Source organism: Camelina sativa, chromosome 14 (assembly GCF_030686135.1).
Source record: "Camelina sativa cultivar CO46 ecotype springtype chromosome 14, ASM3068613v1".
NCBI lineage: Eukaryota > Viridiplantae > Streptophyta > Magnoliopsida > Brassicales > Brassicaceae > Camelina > Camelina sativa.
The window spans coordinates 31729828-31749734 of record NC_141893.1 but is presented as its reverse complement, the minus strand read 5'-3'; the positions used below and the strand labels follow the sequence as shown (position 1 = coordinate 31749734).

Below are 19907 nucleotides of genomic sequence, written 5' to 3'. Positions count from 1 at the left end.
TCTCGGCTAACCGCAATGTTACCGATTTGACAGCCGGATTTGGATCTCCAATTGTCGAAGCTCCAGCTACTGTGGATGAAATCTCCTCAACAGTACCTGTAAGTGTGTCTGAACCCAAAATTGGAAACCCTGCCGACGAGGCGACCTCAGATCCGTCGACGGACAAACTTTCCCCAAAGGTTACAGACAACCCCACCAGCAAATCCGACTTTCCATGGAAGAATCTTGTCAATGGAAACTCGATTAAGATGCAAAAACAAGGTACTCCATTCACTCTTGAATCTGGCGAGGCGTGTGTTACAATACCGAACGCAGTGATTGAAAGGAACAAGAAAGCTTGGGATAGCTTCATCTTAGGTCAATTTTATGAAGACCCTCCTTCGAGAGGCGCCGTACAAGCAATAGTAAATGGGATTTGGAGCCGCCAACGTAAAGACATCTCGGTCTCAAAAATGGAGGGCAATTCGTTCCTCTTCAAAGTGCCGTGTCCAAACGCTCGACGAAGAATCCTCAGTCAAAGTCTTTGGCAAATCGATGGCCAAACCATGTTCGTGGCCAAATGGTCCCCTGAGGTTCAACACTCAAAGCCTGAACTAACAATGGTACCTGTTTGGTTAGAATTCGTGGGTGTTCCGCTTGAGTTCTTCAATAGAGAGGGTCTTCAACACATTGCTGATCTTGTGGGGCACCCAGTTTGCCTTCACCCGCACACAGAGAACCTGATAAACATCGAAGTAGCAAAGGTCTATACAGTGATTGACCCTAGAAAACCTTTGCCTGAGGCGTTGAATGCACGTTTTGCCAGATAAAGCGTATTTAGGTTTCTAGTCCTTGGTTGCCTTCCCTTTGCAGTCATTGCAAAAAAGTTGGCCACACGGTGTCTAGATGTTCTAAAGCTCCTCCTACATGTACCGCATGTGGCTCGGTGAAGCATTCAACCTCAGACTGTCCTCGAGCAAAGAAGGAAAAGCATTCTGGTAAATGACCCATCCAAAGCCAACTTCCCATAGTTGGTAAGGTTGTCGTGCCTGCATTAGCAACTACAAGTGTAGCAGAAGACTCACGTAACCAACGGACTGAGGTCCACGTATCTTCTCCAACCCGCATCCTAAAAGCTCTGGAAGGACCTAAGGACAGCTTTGACCCCCAAGTCGGAGGTCAACACGGTTCCCAGTCTCAAGCTAAAGCCTCCAATAAATCTTACCCTTTAGGTTTTGATGATGGACAGCTCTGTATAGATCTTCGTGACAACCTTTTCACGCATCTGTCCCCTAAAACTAATGGAGCAGGAAAAGTCACGGAAGATCAGGGTTTGTCTGAAAACGATGTCTCCTCGGACAGCCTATCTGAAGAGGATGACAATCCGGAAGCAGACCCAGACCGGTTTTTGAAGGTAGTGTCTAAAAAAATGCTGCGAAAGAATCACCGAGGAGCTAGGGCTAGAGGCCCTTTAATCCTCTTATATCCCTCTATCTTTATGGATATTTTTTGCTGGAATGTAAGAGGTATTAACGATAAAATAAAGCGTAGATGCTTACGGAAGTGGTTGAAGAGTAATCAACCGTTTTTTGGTGGGATTATAGAAACCCATGTCAGTCAAGCGAACTCACAAGCTATAGTATCTCGTGTGTTCCCAGGCTGGAATTTTGAAGGAAACTATGAGTTCTCAGATCTTGGTAAGATTTGGTTAACATGGCCCCCCTCTGTTCAGGTTACTATCATCTGCAAATCTCTCCAGATGATCACCTGCCTAGTCAAGCTGCCTTTTCGTCTCTGTGGTCTATGCATCCTCCACCTGTAGTGCTTTCAGGAGATCATTGTGGGCTGAGATAGTAGACCTTTCCCAGAATTCTTCTATCTCAACAAAACCGTGGACCGTATTGGGGGACTTCAATCAAATTTTGTTGCCTCATGAGCACTCTAACCCTGAAGTTCATATTGTTCCTCCAGGTATGCGCGACCTAAGTCAGTGTTTGCTCACCTCCTCTCTGACTGACCTCCCTTATTGTGGTAGTACCTTCACCTAGACGAACAAACATAGTATTGGTCTAGTTGCTAAAAAGCTGGACAGAGTTGTGGTAAACGACGCATGGATGGCTGATTTTCCCACATCCCTGGCTGTCTTTGGTGAGCCCGCTTTTTCGGATCATAGCCCTGGATGCGTCTTCCTTGACTGTCAAAGGCAGAAGCGTAAGAAGCCTTTCAAGTTCATGTCTTTATTAAACCAAAATCCGGATTTCGGGCCTCTTATCAAGGTCTGGTGGGATGCTCTCCGGCTCGATGGGACTCAAATGTTCAAAATTTGAAAGAAACTGAAACTTCTGAAGAATGTGATAAGAGACTTTAGCAAGGAGAATTACTCTGGAATAGAAAAGAGGGTGCAGGAGGCTTATGCAAACCTGCTTGCTTGCCAGCAAGAGCTCTTAGCTGCACCATCATCTAAGAGTGTCAACAAAGAGAAAGAAGCACATAGGATTTGGAGCTCCCTTGCTCTTGCAGAAGAATCCTTTTTAAGGCAGAGAGCGCGTATCTGCTGGTTAGAAGAAGGAGACAAAAACTCCAAATTTTTCCACAGGTCTATTCTTACAAGGCAAAGTCTTAATGAGATAATTTTCCTCTTAGACGACAATGACCAGGTCGTGGACTCCAGACAGGGAATTCAGAACCTTGTCGTGGATTTCTACAAGGGTCTGTTTGGAGGTCAAAGTGCGCATTCTTCAGTCTCAGTTTCAGAAATATCGGCCCTTTTCACCCAACATTGTTCTTCAAGCGCTCTCTAGATTCTAAATGCGCCATACTCACCAGAGGAGATCAAGAGAGCAACTTTCTCGCTTCCCAGAAACAAGGCCCCAAGACCAGATGGCTATTGTGTTGAGTTCTTCACTGCTCAGTGGGAAACAGTAGGAAGCTCAGTGATCGAGGCTGTCACTGAATTTTTCAGGTCAGGGAAGATGCTCAAGCAGTGGAATGCAACAATCATCACGCTCATACCAAAAACTCCAAACGCTCAACGGGTGGGAGAGTTCCGTCCCATTGCTTGCTGCAACACTCTATACAAGATAGTGTCTAAGCTTTTGGCAAACAGACTAAAGAGGGTCATCCCGGATCTAATCTCCAATTCCCAATCAGCTTTCATCCCGAGTAGACTTTTGGTGGAGAATGTTCTGTTGGCTACTGAATTAGTGCAAGGTTACAACCAGAAAAACATATCGCCAAGGGGAATGCTCAAAGTTGATCTTAAGAAGGCCTTTGATTCGGTAATTTGGGAGTTTATCATCAACACCCTAAAGGCAATGGAGTTTCCAGCGCACTTCATTTCTCTGATTGAGCAGTGTATATCTACAGCAAGTTTCTCTATTTGCATCAATGGGGAATTGTGTGACCATTTCACAGGCTCAAAGGGGTTGAGACAAGGGGACTCCATCTCACCTTATCTATTTGTTTTGGTCATGGAAGTTTGCTGCTTCCGACTCGTTGTGGGCTTTGTGGTTGCGCAATACCAAGATAAAGGATGGATCTTTCTGGGCTATGGATGCAAAGAAACAATCCTCATGGACCTGGAAGGCCATGTTGAACCTTAGACACACTGCAAGACGCTTCCTCAAGGCAAGGCTCGGTAACGGTCAGCAGATAAATTTCTGGTATGATTGGTGGACGCCTTTTGGCCCCTTAATAGACTACCTCAGATTTTCCGGACCAAATCAAATGGGAATCCCTACTCAAGGTAAAGTGGCCCATGCTTGTTCGACAACAGGATGGATCCTTAGGCCTGCTCGCTCAAATCAAGCTTTGGATCTCCATATGTACCTTACTACGATTCAGAGTCCACTACTTGCGTTGGAACAAGATAGCTTCTTCTGGATGACAGGTCCGGTCGAGTTTCAAACGTTCTCAACAAAGAGGACCTGGGTGGAGGTCAGACCGAGACAGAACCCTCTTCCTTGGACTTCTCAGGTTTGGTTTAAGGGCGCAATACCTAGACATGCGTTCATGATGTGGCTTCTGCATCTAGACAGGTTACCTACAAAAGCGAGACTGGCTAGATGGGACACACACATCGACGCAAGTTGTTGCCTCTGTTGTCGGTACCAGGAAACCCGTGATCACCTATTCCTCCACTGTGAGGTCAGCGAGGAACTCTGGTCGGAAGTAACTAGAAGACTTGGCTACCGGTCATTCTCTTTTCACACTTGGGAAGCCTTCACCAGCTGGTTGGACATGAAAGATAAAACATCAACATGCTCCCTCCGAAGGCTAGTTGCTCAAGCCACTGTTTACGCATTATGGTGGGAACGTAACACCAGACACCACCTCAACATCTCCACTGAGACTACTATCTTATTCAAGGGTCTTGACAGGCAGATTAGGGACGCTATCCTGGCGAAGAAGACTAGGAAGCATTTTAAGGCCGCTATGCCGATGTGGTTAAAGTACGTTTAGACATATTATCTCTCTCTTTTGGTTCCTTCCTTGTTTTTAGTTTTTTTTGGCAAGAAGTAACCTCTGTATCCAGCTTTTATAAGTTCCTCAAACTATTAGTTCAATGAAATTCACATATTTATCAATTTTTATATCAAATCAATTAATCCAATTGGTTTTGATAGTCATGAAAGGGCTAGGAAGTATTGGCTTGGGTGCAGCAATAACTCTCTACTATGAGACTTCTTATATCACAGGAAGGAAAAACATAAACCTAAGATCTTCTGTAGGAATCAATGGCTGGCTTCCTGCTTGGAGGTAGGCTCGCTTTAAACCATAATGTCAATATTCTAATTTTTAAGAAAACTTAAGTTACCCACCTTTTAGACGTGGAATAAACCTAAATCAATCTTGCAGAAACTTAATGCACAATATGACATTTGATTATGGGTCCCCAAGTTTTGCTCCATCATTACCAATCTTATTTACACAAGGAAACGATATGTGTATATTGTCATCGACGCACATATCTACATTACGATTTAGATATCAATCGCGAGAAGATGCTGATTCTTCTTAATTATCCTTTTTTTTTCTGTGTCTTTCACAGCTAATATTGTAGTTCCCTTCCCATTTGGATACAAATGTGGTGACACTCTTCGCATGGATGGATTTCCAATTACGTTTACACCAAACGAAGGGTCTAAACATGAAATTAACTTCAATTTGTTATTTGATTTGATCACTACTTGACCTTATTTTTCTCAATCTAATTTTGGGATTATGCATTGTGCAGGAATCATCATCTAATCCTTCCCCAAGTAATCGATGAAGTTCGCTTATGGCTTACAATAAAACTCCAACTCTAGGGTCAATAATGCTCATTACCACTGCGTAGAAAAAGGAATTGGAGAACAAAACTATTATACAATATACTACATTTATTTTTTTAATTTCTCCTTTTTGTTCATATATAATCAATAATAAATATGAATATTATAAATATTATATTAACTACATTTAAACAAAACTGATTTTGACCAAAAAAAAAAAACTGATTACTTTATAATATCTAAATTATAAAAGTACCTTAACAACAACTTTGATGAGATGTCAATTTACCTAAAAGAAGTTTTCTTGTCTTTTATTCATATGGTGATCTATATATTATTGAATTGTGTTCCACCCAGATATGTTTTTGTGGTTTTTTACACTTTAATTTGATATTGTAGACCAATCAAACAAATAGTAAGTAAAAAAAATATTGTTAACTACTTTAAATAGATTATGCCTCTAGAGAAACTTTGTTATGAAATAAATTGTGTAGGACTTTTGCCATCCATCTAAATTTTTTTAAAGGTGTGATTTTGTCAACTTTTAATATTAAGATTTTTCTTTTGTAAGGCTCCTTTCTTGATTTAAAAGAAGAAAAAAAAAACACTCATTTCTTTTATAAAAACACAATGTTCTTCCCTTCCCTTCTCTTATATCTTTCATCTCTAATGCAACTTCTTCTCATCGAAACATGGCTTCTGGTTCTGGTTCAAGAAAAAAGAAAACATTTGCTTCTGGTTCTGGTTCAAAACAAAAGGAAACATTGGCTTCTGGTTTGTTTTTTACCTTGTTGACATTATTCATGTTTCTTCCATAGTTATCAAATTATTTGACAATTTATTCTCATATGGTCTATATGAGTAGAACTCATGAGTGAATTTGTGTATATATAACACTATACATACAGGTAGTGGAAACGTAAGTGACAAAAAATTTGGACAAACTTACTCTGTTCGACCCTCAGGCGTTCATAAAGCCACTATTGTCTGGCTACACGACGTCCGGTTCACAGGCTACTGGTAACATTCTCGCATACTATTACTATCGTCTTATTTATAAATATAATTACAAAGTACATTCAACTTTTAACTCTTTTTTTTTGGGTCCTAAGACCATCTCCATTGGATAATTTGTTTTGCATGTCTTAACATAAATTTAATTATAAAATAGTATTATTCTATTATTAGTGTTTTAAAAACAATAACATGCTCAATGAAAATTTCTTAATAAAAACACTTTACATATAGTGTCTCACATTCTCCCAAAAATTTATCTTACAATAATATATATATATATATATATATATATATATATATATATATATATATTTTAAGTATAGATTAAAACACTCTCCTTGATATGTCTAATGGAATCGGGGAAATGGTCTAAGGTCTTTATTTAGTCAAAAGTAGAATTTTGTCATGATCCGCAAAAACTAATTTTAACAGCTCTATTTTATTTGTGTATGCATTTAAATGTTTTTGGAGCGAAAAAATGATATACAGTTTGTTTCACTAAAACTTTATATTACATATATATATATTTGTAAAATAAATGTACTTTATTCTCACTATAAATATGTCTATTATATATGCAGCTTACTTCCGGCTCTGCAAAATTTGAGGCATCCAAATGTATGATTTTGCCATGCAATGAACTTGAGAACATGCGAGATGATTTTGAATCTTTAAATGAAGTAAACTCATATATTACCGAAATTTTATCTTCCGAACCCGATAATGTTATTTTGAAATTAGCTGGATTTAATTAGCATGCACAGTTAAAGAGTATATATGTTGTATCCATTACATGTATATATGATTGATTAATTATATGTTAATGTTGGTTTTGGTAGTTATGAAAGGAGTAGGAGGAATCGGCATGGGTGCAGCACAAGCTCTCTATTATACGAGTTGTTATGCCTTTGGATGGGTTCCCATAAGCCCACAAATTGTTATAGGGATCAATGGGTGGCTTCCTGGCTGGAGGTAGCCTTATTAAGCTCTTATATTGTTTTTCCACCAAACAAATTAAATTTAAAATACTTCAAATTTTAATAAGGGCGAAACCCAATCTTGCAGGAACTTAGAATACAATATGAGTAATACTAATTTTGGGACTGCAAATCGTGCCGCATCATCACGAATCTTACTTATGCATAGAACTTGTATGTGAAACAAGTTATATATATCTACAATAATGTTATATAAGAAACGCAAGATCATGCTAATATTAACTTGATATATCATGGTTTTTGTGGTTTTTAACCGAGTCTTTTGATTTGTTTTCTAGGTTGTTTTTGAGATTTTATAGGTTTAGGTACTCATTGGCACGAATGGAACGCAAATGAGCTAAAAATGGTGATTTGGAGCATAATCAAAGCATTAAGGCTGATCGGAGACGAGTTGAAGACTACGCATTGAACGATGCTACCTATGCATCGATCGATGCAGTGCCCAAAAGCCTAGTCGGAAGTTTTCTCTACAAGCTTTAGAAGATTTACAAAATTTGCTCAAGTTTTCCTTATTTGCAATGAAGGCCCAAGACGTGTTTTAGAGTATATTTAGGATTTTTTATCGTCATTATTAGGACCTAAGTTTTTCTCTAGAGAGTTTTATTCTGCAACCTTATTGAGAGAAGAGATATTGAGAGCTTTGGGAGAGATAGATCTAATTTCATCTGTAGAGAGAAGATTCTTAAACTCCCTTGTTACTTCTTAATTTAAATCGCTTATTATTCAGAAAAGATGTTTTTTTCTTCATTAAACATGTCTAAGTAGTTTGCTTGTTAGGTTTAGGGTTTTCATAGGGTTTTTATGGTTTATTAGATCTGTTGTTTTTAGGATTTATCATCTTGTGTGATCTTCATCTTAGGTTGTTCTTCATATTGATTCTTGATTGATCACCTATAATTAATATCTTAGGAAAATAAATTGATATGAGAGTATAATTGATTTTCCTGATAAAACCTTTTGATGAGCAAAATTATTAAATCAAATCTCTTGTTTATAAATTATTAAATTATTTTCTGCAAAGAGATTTGATTTAATAATTTTGTGAACAATGTACTCTTGTTTATAAAACTGATTTTTAACCTTGAATTTTATAAAGAGATTTGGATTTTCTGGTTTTAAATTTAGATAATATTTGCAATGAGAACTAATTTATTTACCAAGAGTTTAGAGTTCTAGATCTGATCTTAATTGCTTGAATCCTATTAATTTATTGATTTGATATTCCATAATTTCCTGAGAAACTCCCTATGCCTAGCTCTTTGATCCTTTGAATTTACAACACTCTTTTTAATTCTGTTTCTACATTGTTTTTAATTTAATATTTTGATTTAGCATAATTAAAAGATTGATAAGTCTATTGTGTGATCTAGAGTCTCTGTGGATTCGACCCCTAGAATATTACAACTGCAAGGCTGTTAGTACCATTAGGGTATTACAATTTGAGCATATCAAATTTTGGCGCCGTTGCCGGGGACTCTTTTGATTCACCATTAAACCAAAGTCTTTGATTTTGTCTAGATTTTTATTTATCTGTTTTACTCACACGCTTTTGTTTCTTTTCTCTTGTGTGTTTCAGGTATATGCCTAAGCCGCACACCAGGAAAAATCAAACAGGTCCTACCTTGAATCTTACAAACCAAGAGTTAGGAAGACTAGAGCGTGACAACAAGAAAGCAGCCAAATCAACAAAGATGGTCAACCTAATCATATTGAGACCAGATGAGGCTGGAGTTTTGAGAGATCAAGAGGGTCATGTGTGCAACGAACAAGGCCAAAAACTTGATGATGAAGGACGGGTCATTCAGGAAGAACTCGTCATTGCGGATGAGAATGCACGTTGCGTCGAGCGACGCAACCAGGAAGGCATCGACCGACGCAACCAGGAAGGCATCGACCGATGCAACGATGGCGTCGATCGATGCAATGCCAGAGCCGATGCGGAAAATGTTCAGAGGCGACAGGACGACAATGGAGAGCTTGTCAAAACTCTTGCGGACTTTAACAGACCAGATTTGTTCTATGAGAACCGCTCGACAATTGTCCCTCCTCCCTTTCCGAGGAATGATTTTGAGCTGAAGCCTGCCTACTTCGCTCTTGTTGAACAAATGCCATTCCAGAACTTGCCGCATGAGAAGCCTCTAGACCATATTGAGCACTTTGAGGATATAGTCACCAGCATCAAGGCTAATGGAGTCACAGAGGACTATCTCTATTGCAAGCTCTTCCCCTACTCTCTTGTTGGGGAAGCTTCTCATTGGCTAAGAAAACTCAAACCGGGATCTCTGACAACCTGGCATGACATCAAGGTGGCATTCTTGAACTACTTCTATGATGATGCGATGTCTGATGAGCTGAGGATTAAGCTCTCCACCTTTAGACAAGGACCTGCTGAATCTTACAAAGCTGCTTGGGTGAGGTTCAAGACATATCAGAGAAACTGTCCGCATCATAGGTTCTCAGAGGTTCAGTTGATTAGTATCTTCTTCAGCGGGATTGACTGGAGGTATCAGATGACTTTGGATGCTGCTAGTGATGGGAACTTCAAGACAAGGTACCCAAATGAGGCTGAAAAGTTGATAGAGAGGCTAGCATCGAGCAACAGTACTAAGAATGCAGACTTAGAGCGCAAAAGAGCACATGAAGGGTATGGTTCAAATCAGTTTGCTACAGTGAATGCCAAATTGGTTACAGTGCATAACCTTCTTGTTGGAAAGAAGTCAGTCAATTTTGCTGAAGATGTTGAGATTTTTGAGCCAGAGCCGCAGAATGTAGAAGAAGATGTCAACTTTGTGTATGGGAATCAAGGCCAAAGGTTTTAAAATCAGCAAGGCAACATGTCTTTCAGTGGAAACAACCAGCGCAACAATTATCAGTCTAATTCTACAGGCTTCATTCCTAAGCAAGATTATCAGAAACAGCAGCAGAGCAATGGTTACACCAAAACCTATGGCAACTCCTCTTACCAATCTCCTCCTCCTAAGACAACTGAAAGTACGATAGAGGCAATGCTTGAGCAGATTCTTCAAGGACTAGAGCAGTTAACAGTGACATTCAATGGGAAGATTGACAATGTCTATACTGAGCTTACTGGCAAATTTGATTCATTGAATGTCCAAGTTAAGAAGCTGGAGAACCAAGTTGCACAAACTGCTGGAGCTGTGAAAAGGCAAGAAGGATTCTTACCAGGAAGAACTGAATCAAATCCGAAGCACTCTTGCAATGCTGTGACCTTAAGGAGTGGTAAGCAATTACAGTCTGAAGCTGAGAAGAAGCAGAGAGCTCAAGAATTTTAGGAACTAATCGATGAGGATGATGAGTTTGAGGATCCGGAACCTGCGTCGACTGATGCAGCTGCAAAGCATCGACCGACGCAACCCTCAGAGGACGTAGAAGAATTGCCTTTGCGAGACAGCATCGACCGGTGCAACACAAGCAACGACCGATGCAATGTCCAGACCGAGACATAAGTTACGAAAGCTCCGATTCCAGTTGCTGAGAGAGTGTACAAGCCTAAGGTGCCTTTTCCCAAGAACCCAAGGAAGTCTAAACAAGAGCTTGATGATGCTAAGTGTAAGGCTATGATGGATAAACTTATTGTTGAGCTGCCATTGATTGATGCGGTTAGAACTTCTCCAATGCTTAGGAGATATGTCAAGCGGATGGTGACTAAGGATTTGAATGCTGAGCAGGGAGTAATGATGATTTCAGCCCAAGTTAGTGCCATCATTCAGAACAAGATCCAAGAAAAGCTTCCTGATCAGGGTAGTTTTGTTCTTTATTGTACAATCTTCAGTGAAAGGTTTGCTAGATCTTTGTGTGATCTTGGTTCCAGTGTCAACTTAATGCCTAGAGCAGTAGCACTCAACCTTGGGATGACAGATTTCCAACCCACCAAGATTACTCTTATCCTTGCTGACAGATCAGTTCGTATTCCTGACGGTATTCTTGAAGATGTTCCAATTAAGATTGGTAATTGTTTGATACCTACTGATTTTGTGGTCTTGAAGTATGAAGAAGAGCCTAAGGATCCTTTAATGTTGAGAAGATCATTCTTAGCTACTGTTGGAGCCATTATTGATGTCAAGAAGGACATATTGGTCTTAATGTTGGAGATTTGCAGATGCGTTTTGACATGGATAAGCTGGTTAAGAGGCCAACAATAGATGGTCAAACTTTTTATGTGGATACATTGTCTAATCTTGCTGAAGAGATTTTCAAGGAGCTGCATCCTGAAGATCCTCTTGAGAGAGCATTGGTTGCTTTTACTGAAGAAGCTGAGCATTTAGATGACATTGCTGCTGGGTATGTCAAGTTACTAGATGCTAATGAGCAAGTGAAGAAGTTGGTTGCACAAGAGGAATTGGTTGGTACTTCTTCACAAGCTGAGAAACTATCAGATTGGAGCCTTGAGAAAGCTCCAAAGCTAGATCTTAAGCCACTTCCTGCAGGGTTAAGATATGCATTTCTAGGTGAGAATTCTTCTTTTCCTGTTATTGTTAATGCTTCCTTGAACAATGTAGAGCTCACTTTATTGCTAAGCAAGCTGCGCAAGTTTCGCAAAGCTCTTGACTATTCTCTTGATGATATTGCAGGGATTTCTCCGGACTTGTGCATGCATAGGATTCATCTTGAGGAAGGAGCTAAAACATCTATTGAGCATCAGAGGAGGCTAAATCCGAATTTGCAAGATGTTGTCAAAAAGGAGATCATGAAAATGCTGAATGCCGGGATTATCTACCCAATTTCTCATAGAAAATGGGTTAGTCCAGTTCATGTTGTTCCTAAAAAAGGTGAAGTTACAGTGGTGAAGAATGACAAGAATGAGCTGATTCCGACATGGACAATCACCGAACACCGGATGTGCATTGATTACAGAAAGCTGAATGCCAAAACAAGGAAAGATCACTTCCCGCTGCCCTTCATTGATCAGATGCTTGAGAGGTTAGCTAACCATCCATACTACTGCTTTTTGGATGGTTACTCCGGGTTTTCCCAGATTCCGATTCATCCCGATGACCAAGAGAAGACGACTTTCATTTGTCCATATGGTACTTTTGCATACCGCAGAATGCCTTTTGGTCTTTGTAATGCTCCTGCGACATTTTAGAGATGTATGATGTCCATCTTCACAGACATGATTGAAGATTACATGGAGGTTTTCATGGATGATTTTTCTGTATATGGGTCTTCATTCAAGAGCTGTTTGGATAATCTCTGCAAAGTGCTAGCTAGATGTGAAGAAAAGCACTTAGTTCTTAATTGGGAGAAGTGTCATTTTATGGTTTAGAGATGGTATAGTGCTTTGTCACAGGGTTTCAGAAGCTGGTATTGAAGTTGACCGCGCTAAGATAGAAGTGATGACAGGTCTTCAACCACCAGATAATGTGAAGTTGGTAAAGAGTTTTCTTGGACATGTCGGGTTCTTCAGACGCTTCATCAAGGATTTCAGTAAGATAGCTAGACCACTTTCAGCTCTACTATGCAAGGATGTCAAGTTTGAGTTTACTGATGAATGCCGTTTAGCTTTTGAACGGATTAAGCAAGAGCTTGTGAGTGCTCCAATTGTTCAACCACCAGATTGGGATTTGCCTTTTGAGGTAATGTGTCGTGCCAGTGATTTTGCAGTAGGAGCAGTGCTAGGAAAGAGGAAGGATAAGAAACTTCATGTTATTTACTATGCTAGTAGAACACTTGATGATGCTCAAAGGAATTATGCAACAACAGAGAAGGAGCTGTTAGCAGTAGTGTTTGCTTTTGAGAAGTTTCGTTCTTACTTGGTTGGATTGAAGGTCATAGTTCATACAGATCATGCTGCACTCAAATACTTGATGCAGAAGAAGGATGCTAATCCAAGGTTACTAAGATGGATTCTTCTTCTTCAAGAATTTGACATTGAGGTTAAGGACAAGAAAGGGATAGAGAATAAAGTAGCTGATCATTTATCAAGGATCAAGATAGAAGATGATGTTCCAATTCATGATTCACTGCCAGAGGAGAATGTCTACTTTGTTGATATTGGTTCTCAAGCTACATTGTCTCGGGAAGTTTTGCAGACCCGTGGCAGTGCATCAACCGACACAGCTGGTGTATCGATCGATGCAACATCTCGATGCGAACAAGATTTGGCGAATGCATCGACCGACACAGTACCATGCATCGATCGACGCACGTATTTGGAATCATCGGGTTATGAGTTTGACGACGACATGGCTGCTCTAACTACTTCTGATCAACTGTGGTATGCTGATATTGCGAATTACCTTGCTGCTGAGGTAGGACCAGAGAAGTTTACAAGGTATGCAAAGAAGAAGTTCTTGAGTGATCTTAGGGGATACTATTAGGATGAACCTTATTTGTATAAGCATTGCTGTGATGGAGTTTACAGAAGATGTTTAGCAGAAACTGAGGTACCTGACGTTTTGTTTCATTGTCATGGATCCGACTATGCCGGACATTTTGCTACATTCAAGACGGTTTCCAAAGTTCTCCAAGCAGGCTTTTGGTGGCCAACGATGTTCAAAGACGCTCATGAGTTTGTCTCAAGATGTGATGCCTATCAGCGGAAGGGTCAAATCAATAAACGGCATGAGATGCCACAAAACTTCATTCTTGAGGTTAAAGTGTTTGATTGTTGGGGCATTGATTTTATGGGACCATTCCCTTCTTCTTACAAGAACATGTACATCCTTATAACTGTTGAATATGTCTCCAAGTGGGTGGAAACTATTGCAAGTCCCAAGAATGATTCTGTTGTGGTTCTTAAGCTGTTTAAGACCATTATCTTTCTACGGTTCGGAGTGCCTCAGATTGTTATCAGTGATGAAGGTAATCACTTTATCAATAACGTGTTTGAGAAGTTGTTGAAGAAGTATTGAGTTCAACATAGAGTAGCCACCCCATATCATCCCCAGACTAGTGGTCAAGTTGAGGTTTCTAACCGCCAAATCAAAGAAATCCTTGAGAAGACAGTGGGTGTTACTAGAAAGGATTGGGCAGCGAAGTTAGATGATGCACTTTGGGCATATCAGACTGCATATAAGACACCACTTGGCACTACACCTTTTTATCTGCTTTATGGGAAAGCATGTCATCTTCCGGTGGAATTAGAGCACAAGGCAGCATGGGTTGTTAAATGGCTGAATTTTGATGCCAAGACATCTTCAGAGAGAAGGTTGGTTCAGCTGAATGAGTTGGATGAGTTTAGACATCATGCATTTGAGAACTCTAAGCTATACAAGGAGAGAACCAAGGCTTATCATGATAAGATGATCATCTCCAGAAATTTTGAGCCTAATGATCAGGTACTTTTGTACAACTCTCGCTGGAAGCTGTTTCCAGGTAAGCTTTGTTCTCGCTGGTCCGGGCCATTCACTATCCAAGAAGTCCGCCCTTATGGAGCTATTGTGCTGCTGAACTCCAAGGGAGAGAAGTTTACTGTCAATGGACAGAGGGTGAAACAATATTGGGCTAATGCCGGGATACCAGACGGACACATTGTGCGTTTGGATGATGCACCTTCTGCCTAATCCTCTGCCAAGTCAAGCTAATGACTTAAAACAAGCGCTGAGTGGGAGGCAACCCACTGGTATGATTTAACTATTTTTATTTTTATTTTTAGGATTTACTACATATTGATTTTGAGTTTTGAGTTTAAGTGATGCAGAAATCGTAAAAAAATATATAAAACATAAGTGGCAGTGCATCGACCGACACAGCTGGTGCATCGGTCGATGCATTGCTCGATGCTGTTACTGGATCCGAGAGTAAACGGGCTGGTGGGTATGGAGAATACAACTGTTGGTAGGCCGGACCAAAGCCCAGTTGCATCGACCCAACACTTGCATCGACCGATGCAACCTCAACATCGATCGATGCAAGTTAAACTAGAGTCGCGATTAAAGAACCCCGACTTCGTCTTCTTCGCCTCTTTTCCTCAGAACTCGAACTCACGAAGTACAGAGAATTAAATCGATCATAACTCAGTCAATTCTCCATCAAAATCCGACGATTCAAGGCTCTATCTGCTTGATTTTCTCTCCTCTACTCGATCCTCACATCCGCTTTCAGATTCAGAGCAATGAAAACCCGCAATTGATCGAAGAGACTTTGGCCCTCCACTTCCGCCGCGCCTCCGCGACTCTCCACTGCCGGCGACTCCTCCTCCGGTTCCACTGAGGCCAATCTGATCACTTCCAGCTCCTGGTGCACCTTTTCAAGCCACATGTCATGATCCATGGCCAAGAAGAGAAGGACTACGGATTCCACCACAGCATGTTTGGCCTGGACGTCCAACTGAAGAGGTTAAGAAGCTTGAATACATCAACCGACCGCTTCTTGATACTTGGGGAGAGTATGAGACTATGTTCTACAATGCTTGGCTGAAGGTTGAGATCAAGCCAACTCGGTTCGTTGATCATGTTACTATGCAGAGGCTGGGGATTCATGATGAGGTACTGAGACTTCTGGAGAAGATTGGATTGGGGGCTATGTGCACTCACCACTATGACTTATTTCCAGAGCTGGTCCGGCAATTCATGGCTTCAGTCCGCCTTCTCTTCCAGAACGAGCAGGTCCCGAAAGCTAGTGAAGGAAGGCTGTCTTTCTTCATTAGAGGGGTTCAGTATGAGATTTCTTTATGCTATCTTTGTGCCATTTACGGTTTTAGTAGAGAGCCAGAGGGAGTTTCACTTCCAGGAGAGTTTGTAGATGTCTCGCATCTCTGATCCTACTTCGGTACTGGCGATTATGATTTCCGAAGTTCCACTATGACTGATGTGAGGCATCCAGTGATCAGGTACATTTTTAGAGCCATAACCAACACTATTTTGTGTAAGATGGAGCCTAGGAAGATGAGAGTGAGTGAGCTGGAAATGATGGCATATGGGATTTATGATTTGATTGCTGAGGATGATAGATGGGTTGACCCTGAGAGGGTTAACTATGGTGCAATGTTTGCTTCTCATTTGATCTCTTTGAAGGTCAAGCCTTTTACTCCTATTTTCCAGCGACAGCGTATTTCTACTGATTCTGTGTCCGTTTGTACTGAGAGGTGCGTTATTGATGAGGAGCATTTGAGGAACTCCACTTGGATGAAGAGGGAGATGCTATGGCATTTTAAGGATTCTACTGGTACTCATCTGATCAGATTGCCACGACCAGACCTCACCACTATCGGAGAGGATGCAGAGCAGTTGCGTTTTCTTCCTCCTGCATCTGATTTTGTTATACCATCACCTTCCCGTCGCCATAGAGCTGCCGCACCTGCTGAGCCACCTGTTGCCGGTTTTGCTGATGATCACCCTGCTGGGGGTTTTGAGTTCGGTTCCTCCTCCGGCACTACATCGTTCGATTTCCCTGAGCCACCACAGCCTTCTGCTATTATGAGTCAGGGAGCCTACCAGGAGTACTAGACATCCACCATGCGTGCCATCTGGAACGCGATTGCTCGATTGTCTCGGTGTGGCTACGTCCGTCCCACTAGGCGCAAATCACGTTATCCTCCCCTTGGTGGAGCAAGCGGTAGTGATGCAGATCTTGCTGATGGTGATGGTGATCCTGAGGACTGATCTTATTTCTATTTACGGTTTCTTTTATCCTTTTTCTCTTTCACTTTAAGTCATTTTTTTATTTTTCCTTGAGTCAGTTTGTCATTTGTTTCAGATTGAACTTGTATTGCGTTATGAACCATTATCTATCATGTTGCATTTAATGTTGTTTTTGAGTGATTCTTAACAGATCTGACTTTCATGAGAAACACACAACTAAGAAGGAATCAGAGTCGGAGATGGACGATGTTGCATCAATCGATGCAATATTTGCATCGGTCGACCCAACGGCTAACAAATTGGTAACACGTATTTGGTTCATTATTTCACTACTTTTTCAATTTGATTTTTCTTTCTTGATCAATCTTAGGCTTGATAACACTGGGGACAATGTTGTTTAAGTCTGAGGGAGATTAGTACTAACTACGTTTTCTTTCTTGAGTGTGAGTTGTGTCTGTCAAAACCATATTTTTGAGTCAAATTTTTCAAATTTTCTTTTTGGAATTAGGATATCTAACTAATGGTTTCTGTTCTTTGGCTAACACTTTTATGAATCTTGATTATGCTTGATCTCAGAACTGAAGTTTAGAAAAGACTATGAGCTGTATCAACAATCCTGAAAGCCCTTATCCAAAGGATATCTGGTTTAACTAACGTTGTCTCAACTTTTATCAGGTATTTAACCGGACTTAAATCTCTTGGTTTGGGGTTTGAGATCGGTGGACTAGATTTCTTTTTCCGGCCATACATGACAGTGCAATTTTTCAAAGTATGTCTCCCCTCTCTTTTCCCTTCGGTACTTAAAAAAAAAGAAATTGAAAAAAAAAACATGAGATGATTTTGATCGGTTTAGAGAGGTAGGTAAATTACCTGTGACCTCATTATTCTATTCTTGAGTCAAATGATCACACAAAGCTTGGAAGCGAGGGGTAGGTAAATTACCAATGACCCCGGTATTCGCTTACATCTTTGATTATCAAAAAAATAAAAAATCAATCCTTTGGAAGTGAGAAAAGGGGGAGGAAAGGAGATGTATGAAGAATGTCTTGGCCTGAAGAGAGTCCATATGCCACTGATCAATACACCAAGGTAAGAACTCACCTGTATTTGTTTTAATTTATGTAATGAGATGACAATGGTGAGATTAGAGATTCCTAAGGATTGTAGGATTTGAGTAAGGAATGTTGATGCTTCTCAATTGACAAAGTATATGAACTAAGTTCTGGAGATCAAGACGATGAAGAGTGCGAAAAACAGCTACCTGCAGGTCTAAGTTTCCAAACCTCTTTCACAGGTCTAAGTTTCTGTTTTGCTTGAGGGCAAACAAAGGCTAAGTCTGGGGAGTTGATATATCATGGTTTTTGTGGTTTTTAACCATGTTATAAGTGTGCTTTTTGAGTCTTTTGATTTATTTTCTAGGTTGTTTTTGAGTTTTTATAGGTTTAAGTACTCATTGGCACGAATGGAACGCAAATGAGCTAAAAATGGTGATTTGGAGCATAATCAAAGCATTAAGGCTGATCGGAGACGAGTTGAAGACTATGCATCGATCGATGCTACCTATGCATAGATCGATGCAGTACCCAAAAGCCTAGTCGTAAGTTTTCTCCACAAGTTTTAGAAGATTTACAAAATTTGCTCAAGTTTTCTTTATTTGCAATTATGGCCCAAGACATGTTTTAGAATATATTTAGGATTTTTTTATCGTCATTATTAGGACCTAAGTTTTTCTCTAGAGAGTTTTATCCTGCAACCTTATTGAGAGAAGAGATATTGAGAGCTTTGGGAGAGACATATATGATTTCATCTGTAGAGAGAAGATTCTTAGACTCCCTTCTTACTTCTTAATTTAAATCGCTTATTATTCAGAATAAGATGTTTTGTTCTTCATTAAACATGTTTGAGTAGTTTGCTTGTTAGGTTTAGGATTTTTCATAGGGTTTTTATGGTTTATTAGATCTGTTGTTTTTAGGATTTATTATCTTGTGTGATTTTCATCTTAGGTTGTTCTTCATATTGATTCTTGATTGATCACCTAGAATTAATATCTTAGGAAAATAAATTGATATGAGGGTATAACTGATTTTCCTGATAAAACCTTTTGATGAGCAAAATTATTTCCTGCAAAGAGGTTTGATTTAATAATTTTGTGAACAATCTAAACTTGTTTTTAAAGCTGATTTTTAACCTTGAATTTTACAAAGATATTTGGATTTTTTGGTTTTAAATTTAGATAAAATTTGCAGTGAGAACTGATTTATTTTACTAAGATTTTAGAGTTCTAGATCTGATCTTAATTGCTTGAATCCTATTAATATATTGATTTGATATTCTATAATTTCCTGAGAAACTCCCTATGCCTAGCTCTTTGATCCTTTGAATTTACAACACTCTTTTTAATTCTGTTTCTACATTGTTTTTAATTTAATATTTTGATTTAGCATAATCAAAAGATTGATAAGTCTATTGTGTGATCTAGAGTCTCTGTGGATTCGACTTATAGAGTATTACAACTGCAAGACTGTTAGTACCATTAGGGTATTACAATTTGAGCATATCATAACTCTTTCATTTTTCTATGTCACAGCTGATGATGTTATTCCCTCTGCGTTTGGGTACAAATGTGCTGACTACCTTCGAGTGGCTGGATTTCCAACTTTGTTTAAACAATGCGGAGGGTGGAAACATTGATTACTTCACTTCGTTTTGTTTTTACTACCATTTTCTTAATACACCTTTCTTAATTTTAGTTATACTGCGTGCAGGGATCATTTAGTGAATGAGATCCGTGTTTGGCTCAGAACCCTTGGGCTTTGATGATATGGTTAAAGTTAAACTATGCGGACCAAAGAGATCTGGAGAACAAAATTAACGTACAATATTAATATCCATTATGAAGTGTGTTATTTTTTTAGCTTTTGTCTTTATATCATTGATATTCATAATCAATAGTTGACTAAGTAGTAATCCGTGCTACAGCACGGAGAAAAATATTGTCATATAAATTTTAAATTCATAAAATGATTAAGAATTATATTAACCCGGGTGCTATAGTACATGTGCGTTATTTTTATGTAAATTAAAAAAAAATTAAA

The 19907-nt window shown here is 39.6% G+C and overlaps 1 protein-coding gene, 1 non-coding gene and 1 pseudogene across 2 annotated transcripts; 2 read left to right on the top strand and 1 right to left on the bottom strand.

Moving 5' to 3' along the window:
• The first annotated feature begins 452 nt into the window (after positions 1 to 452).
• LOC147928884 (uncharacterized) lies at positions 453 to 4440 on the top strand (annotated as a pseudogene).
• Positions 4441 to 5922: 1482 nt separating this feature from the next.
• On the top strand, positions 5923 to 19629 carry LOC104744100 (uncharacterized). Its single transcript, XM_087483063.1, is given in 9 exon segments — positions 5923 to 6026; positions 6161 to 6272; positions 6851 to 6888; positions 6891 to 6994; position 7040; positions 7109 to 7241; positions 7335 to 7420; positions 19400 to 19490; positions 19578 to 19629. Coding segments are annotated over 9 exon segments (699 nt in total). The 5' UTR covers positions 5923 to 5944.
• LOC147928883 (small nucleolar RNA R71) lies at positions 9616 to 9722 on the bottom strand. The gene has a single exon (XR_015581170.1). It is a non-coding gene; the product is annotated as a small nucleolar RNA R71 (small nucleolar RNA).
• Positions 19630 to 19907: the final 278 nt, after the last annotated feature.